This window comes from Cebus imitator, unplaced genomic scaffold (assembly GCF_001604975.1).
Source record: "Cebus imitator isolate Cc_AM_T3 unplaced genomic scaffold, Cebus_imitator-1.0 Scaffold107, whole genome shotgun sequence".
In the NCBI taxonomy this organism is placed as follows: domain Eukaryota; kingdom Metazoa; phylum Chordata; class Mammalia; order Primates; family Cebidae; genus Cebus; species Cebus imitator.
This window is the reverse complement of record NW_016107422.1, coordinates 2,686,899-2,693,634: the sequence shown is the minus strand read 5'-3', so window position 1 is coordinate 2,693,634 and position 6,736 is coordinate 2,686,899. Positions and strand designations below refer to the sequence as shown.

General features: G+C 49.9%; 1 protein-coding gene across 4 annotated transcripts in view; it reads right to left on the bottom strand.

Annotated features, from left to right (window-relative positions):
- Positions 1-2,053, bottom strand: part of CUNH10orf143 (chromosome unknown C10orf143 homolog) — a 50,974-nt gene extending 48,921 nt beyond the window's left edge. For 3 of the 4 annotated variants that reach the window (XR_001827893.2, XR_005201746.1, XM_017537869.2), the window contains exon 1: positions 1,883-2,053. Coding sequence is in view for 2 of the 4 variants with exons in the window: in XM_017537869.2 (XP_017393358.1) it covers positions 1,883-1,951 (69 nt within the window). In the remaining 2 variants the exon portion in view is untranslated. Of the gene's footprint in view, positions 1-641; positions 1,856-1,882 lie in introns of those variants that run through there. The other variant, XM_017537870.2, reaches the window with a different exon arrangement.
- Positions 2,054-6,736: the final 4,683 nt, after the last annotated feature.

Genomic DNA, 6,736 nt, shown 5'->3' with positions numbered 1-6,736 from the left:
AAAAAAAAAAAAAAAAAAAATCAGATAACCATTGAATCACTAGCAGTATTTGCCATGTCTCCACCAAATTTCTCAACGTCATAGAAAACACAGCACAATCTAACAGGAGCTCTTCCCCGCCTCCCACAGCTCCACACCACTCTTCTCTCAAGGAACAGCAGCACTGCCCTCCCAGGGCTCAAGACAACCCTGGCATCACCCTGGACTCCTCCCTTCACATTACCCTGCCACGGCCACTCCATCAGTGAGCCTGCCTCTAAATATACAGTCACGTCTGTCTAGTGTCACCACCCCACTGCCCTCTCTTGAGCAAGCCTCTGTCACTTCTCCTCTGACTGATATACCATTGTGGCCATAAGCCCTGCCTCTCTGCCTGCACTCTGACCACCACCCTTTCACTTTCCAGAGCAGTGGAGTAAGGTCTTAAGACATCAGCATAATCACATCAGTTTTCTGTTTGCTTTCCTGCCGTCTGGTAGCATGGTAGTGGGGAGCTGGCCTTGGCTATGCAGAGGAGGGTAACAGCCAGGGGATAGTAAGAGGGGACAGAATCCACGTCCCTGCATATCCCTTGATCTCGGTGCCACCAGCCATACGCCTAGATTTAGTGACCCTGAGTTCCACCCTATTGGACTGCTCACCTTCATGCTGTTCTATGCAGGAGAATCAAAATTCCATCTTATTAGGGCCAGCGTGGTTTGAAGGCTCTTGGTTACAAAAGCACCCCAACCTACTATATTACTGTATTATACTATTAACATACATTACTGTACCATACTATTACTATATTACTAGGGTAACCTGCATCCTACTAAGATAACAATTGGTATCTGGAGGGGGGATGTGACTGTAACAGAAACCTAAGTGGCACTGGCTTCACGGTCAGGCAGTGGGTGGTGGGGAAACAGACGGTGCAGGGTAAAAGCTAGTCACTCTCCCTATGCATCTAAAAAAATGCTGCCCGCATTAACTGGGAAGACGGATCCTGCACTTACCAGGCCTGTGCAGCTCTTGAAGAAAAAAAAAAAGCAAACATTCCGTATATTGGTTGCTCACTGCTGCCCTTAGAAAGGAATTTTGAAATAAACGAGGTTAAGAACTAGCTAACTTGCAAGCAGGCGTGAAAGATAAAGAGACAGTAATGCCAAGCGGCTGTCTTCCTGCTCCAGTCCTGCAGGGCTTCTTTCAGTTCCTCTGAGACACTGAGCTCCTTCCTCCAACACTGGCTTTTTTGCCAGCTCCCACCCTGCCTACCCCTGGTCATCCTTCAAGGTTCACCCACACCTGACTTGCCCTTCCACCCTGGATCTTGTGCGGGTCCCCGGATTACCATCTTATCTTACCCTCTTCTCATCAATTAATGGAGTCAACCCAAGCAGCACTAATACGCTCAATGTCGGGTAATTTTCTGCGCTGTTCGCTGCCCCCGTCCCCGTCCCCCAACACCCAGCCCCGGGCCTGGCACGTGGTAGGCGCTCAGTGAACGAGACTCAGGAACGGTAAAGTGTGGACGGCAGGAGAAGACATGACCCGGACACCAAGCACCCGAGTTCATGCAAAGCGTCCCGGCCCACGTTTTGCGGAGCCTGGGTCTGGAGCCCAGGGAGCGCGCGGGTCAGAAATACGCCCGGGTTCCGCGAGTCCGCGCAGGCGCGAAACCGGGAGGGCGGTGTCAAACCCCCTCCCGTATAGGCCACGCCCATGACGGGCCACGCCCACCCGCGCACGCCCTCCCAGGCAAGGGCGCGGGCGCGGGCGCGTGAAGGGCTTCGGCCGGGCCTTCTCACAGGGAGGGCCACGCCGGGAAACACGAGGCGCGGTGGGAGCCCGCCCACGGGCCATCCGTCCTCCCGTCCCTAATGCCCAGGCCCCGGGGGCTCACCACGTCCCCCAGAACCTGCAGCTCCTCAGCCCTCCGCCGTCGCCAGCGGCCGAGCGCCAGGCTCTCCATGCAGCCCCAGGCTCAAGACCGCCAGGCCTCTCAGGCCCGGCAGTGGCCCGCGCGCCACGCCCCCTTCCGCACACCGCCCTGGGGAGCCAATGGGGAGACGGAGGGGCGGGGCGCCGCGGGAAGCGCGAGAGCGCCTAGGCGGGGACCGCAGGCAGGAGTAGCAGAGACGAGAGTCTTCTGGGGATGTTGGGATGGTGTGGGCGTTGTCCGTCTGCCCCAAGTCATTGCTTCGCAGAGAGGCGGGCTTGTCGCGTCTCCGTTCACAGGACCAGCCGTGGGGCTCCGAAGAAACCATTCTTTCAGGAACCCGCCCAGCTTTGACAATAACGCTTGAGCGAGACAGCGGGGGTTTCTGGGAGTTGTGGTCCTCAGGGCCGCCTCGGTTCCGGGTGAGAGAGGCGGGCGCCGCGGTGGGAAGGCGGGGAGCGCTCGGGCCAGCGGCCGCGGCGCGCAGCTGCTGTGTCTGGTGGCCGCTCGGTGGGAGGCCCCGGAAGCCCTCGGCTTCTCGGCTGGCTGGAGGGCACTATGAGGCCGCCGGCGCTGACCTGCCGCGGCCTTTGGGCTGGGCCGAAGGGGAAGAGCGCAGCCACTGTCGCTCCGCGTGGTCGCTGCCGGGGATCCAGCCAACCGTCCACCGCGGGCGGCCGCTCTGTCTCCGGCCCGGCGCGGTGCTGAGCACCGCTGAGCCCTCGTCTTAGGGCACGGAGGCCTGGACTCCTGCAGCCGCTTGTCCAGGCCCATTCTGCCGTAGCATGGAGCGCCCTTGATTGCTCCAAACAGCTCAGACCCGCGCCTTTTTTGGATGAATTAAAAAGGGGCCACTCCATTGCCAGCCATTGGCTCGCAATGGGCATATCACCTAGTATGGGCCAGGGAGAAGTAATCGAGATCTGTTAAGGCAAGTTCTGGGAACTGTTTTTCTTCTAGTTAAAAAGGGAGGTGAATGAGTGAGGGCTGTTTTCTTCCTGTTGTCGTCGCCCAGTGTAAGTTTCCCGGAGCTGCGGCAGCCTTTTTGTCACTCTGAGGTCAGCTGGTGGGAACCCTAGGAAAGCACCTAGAGCCGGAACAGCCTGAGCCTCCGAACCAACCCACCCCTGACCACCAGCCTCCAGGTCACGTGTCCTGTCTCTGTGATTTGAGGCGCTGTGAGTTTACCATCATTCTGCTGCAGTTGAAGGCATCCTTTGCACAAAACCCTTTATGGTGAAATGCGCGAAACCCCCTTTGGGCTACTTGCTACATGATCTTCAGCAAATTAAACAGTTAATCTCACTCAGTTTCCTCGTTTATAAAGGATAGGGTGATAAAGTGTAGGGACTGTGAGGATTACATGAGGCATTCACCTAGAACATACTTAGAGCAATGCTGGACACAAACTAAGTACCCAACAAATGCTATGTTTCTCTTACTAGTACTCCTAGGACTAATTATGCCACCATTGATTCACAGTCCCTTATCAAAAACCTTCCAGGCCAGATGTGTTTGTGGAATTCAGAATTTTTTGAATGTATAAAAAAGGTGACATATATTGTATACCCCCGTAGTCAAACAATATTTCTGTAGCAGAAATGTGTTGAGTATTCACAAATATTCACCCTCAGTGGGATATATAAAGGTTGTAAATAGGGCCAGACACAGTGGCTCATGCCTGTAATCCCAGTACTTTGGGAGGCCAGAGCGGGAGGATTACTTGAACCCAGGTGTTTGAGACCAGCCCAGGACACATTGTGAGACCCCCATCTCTACAAAGTAAAAATAAAAAAATTAGCCAGGCACTGTGGTGCCCACCTGTAGTCCCAGCTACTCAGAAGGCTGAGGTGGGAAGATTGCTTGGGCCTGGAAGGTTGAGGCTGCATGGAGCTGTATCACACCACTGCACTCTAGCCTGGGCAGTAGAGCGAGACCCTGTCTCAAATAAAATAAATACAATAAATAATAAAGGTCGTAAATAGTCTCATATCAGTTCAAATGAGTTTACTCCAAACGGGGGAAAAATAATGATTTGGAGGACTTTCTGCATTTCAGAATTGAAAGTAAGGTACTGTTGTGGGCCTCTAAAAACGTTTGTCTTGTAGTTCAGATTAGTTGACTTTTTTTGTCACCCATTTTTTTATATCACTGGCCTTTATACTTGTGGCTGCTTTTCAGATGTGTCAAAGAACAAAATTTCAACAAATTTCCTTTCAAAGATCTGATTGGCTTTTATTAGCAATGCATGCACCATGCAGTAAACAAGACAGAAAAGTGCTCCAATGAGGACAGAGTGGGTGAGTTTGACCAGCAGAAAAACGTGGAGGAAAGCAGGAAGAATGAACAAATAGCAGATCAGTCATTTCAAGATTACTTTCCTTATAGGGATGTAAATGAAAGCGTGGCTTATTTAGCTTTCTTCTCTCTCCTGATTTCCCAGAAGATCAGATCTTACAAGTTTAAGTAACCCAGGTTTCACTTTGGTGGCATGGATCCTTAGCATTCATGACTCCGGTTTTGGTTTTGGCCTGCTGTCGTTCTTAAATGGATGCATGAGACAACCATTTGGTAATGCGGGGAGGATACTTAGCCCAGGAACGAGATACAGCAATAGGTATATTTAGAAGGATGCAGTTTAGCTTAGCACACTGTTTACCCAGCATCAGTCACCTGGGTACTACTAACTGCAAGATGTATACCAAATCTCTTCTATTATTTACATAGCATATTTATTTAAATTCTCAATAGCTTAAGTTTGAAAACCTTTAAAAATAATATGTAACGTCTATAAAATGATGGTTTGAATGCTCATTATTTTAATATGTTAAATAGGTAAATTATTAGAAGAAAATATGGGAGGCCAGGCACAGTGACTTATGCCTATAATCCTAGCACTTTGGAAGGCCAAGATGGGTGGATTGCCTAACGCCAATAATTCAAGACCAGTTGGCCAACATGGCAAAACCCTGTCTCTACTAAAAATGCAAAAATTAGCCAGGCATGGTGGCACATGCTTGTAATCCCAGCTTTTTGGGAGGCTGAGGCATGAGAATTGCTTGAACCGCAGAGGCATAGGTTGCAGTGAGTCAAGATCACGCCACTGCACTCCAGCCTGGGCAACAAAACAAAACCTGCCTCAAAATTTAAAAAATAAAATATGGGAAAACTTCATGATATTGGATTCTTGCATATGACACAAAAAGCACAGTCAACAAAAGGAAGAAATAATTTGGACTATATCAAAATTTAAAATATTATACAACAAAAGACACTACTAATCCAGTGAAAAAGCAACACATGAAATAGAGAAAATCAGAAGCCAAGGCAGGCAGATCACCTGAGGTCGGGAGTTCAAGACCAGCCTGACCAACATGGTGAAACCCTGTCTTTAAAAAAAAAAAAGAAAGAAAGAAGCTGGGCGCGGTGGCTCAAGCCTGTAATCCCAGCACTTTGGGAGGCCAAGGCGGGTGGATCACGAGGTCAAGAGATCGAGACCATCCTGGTCAACATGGTGAAACCCCGTCTCTACTAAAAATACAAAAAATTAGCTGGGCATGGTGGCGCGTGCCTGTAATCCCAGCTACTCAGGAGGCTGAGGCAGGAAAATTGCCTGAACCCAGGAGGCGGAGGTTGCGGTGAACCGAGATCGCGCCATTGCACTCCAGCCTGGGTAACAAGAGTGAAACTCCGTCTCAAAAAAAAAAAAAAGAGAGAAAATATTTTCAAATCACATATCAGATAAGGAGTTAATATCCAGATTATATAAAGAATGCCTACAACTCAACAACAACAAAAAACCTGATTGAAAAGTAGACAAATACCAACATGAGCAAGACAGCAGGATCCTCTCCCTCCAAAAAGCAAGGAATTCGCCTCGTGCTAGAGAGGCTGAGGTGGGAGGGTCACTTGAGAGCAGGAGTTTGAGGCTACAGTGAACCATGATCTCACCACTATACTCTATCCTAAGTGACAGAGTAAGACTATGTCTCAAAAAAGGAACAGAAAAATAGACAAATAACTTAAATAGACATTTCTCAAAAGAAGATATACGAATGGCCAATAAGCACATGAAGATGACATCATCAGTCATTAGGGAAATGCTGATCAAAACCATATTGAGATACCACTTCACACCCATTAGGATGCTATTATCAAAAAGAAAAAAATCAATGGGCAGGTGCTGTGACTCATGCCTGTAATCCCAGCACTTTGGGAGGCTAAGGCAGGCAGATCACTTGAGCCCAGGAATTCAAGACCTGGCCAACATGGTGAAATCCCATCTCTACTAAAAATACAAAAATCAGCCAGGTGTGGTGGTGAAGGCCTCTAATCCCAGCTACTTGGGAGACTGAGGCAGGAGAATTGCTTGAACTCAAAAGAGGTGGAGGTTGCGGTAAGCCAAGATCACGGCACTGCATTCCAGCCTGGGCGACAGAGTGAGACTCTATCTCAAAAAAAAAAAGTGGCCGGGCATGGTGGGTGGCTCATGCCTGAAATCTCAGCGCTTCGTGAGGCTGAGTTGAGTACATCACTTGAGCCTAGGAGTTTGAGACCAGCCTGGGCAACATGGCAAGACCTCATTAAAATACAAAAATTAACCAGGTATCATGGCTCCTGCCTGTAGTCCCACCTACTCAGGAGGCTTAGAGGTGGGTGGATTGCTTGAGCCTGGAAGGTTGAGGCTGCAGTGAGCTGAAATTGTGCCACTGCACTCCTCCAGCCTGGGCAACAGATGAAGACCCCCTTTAAAAAAAAAAAAAGAGGCCGGGCACTGTGGCTCAAGCCTGTAATCCCAGCACTTTGGGAGGCCGAGGC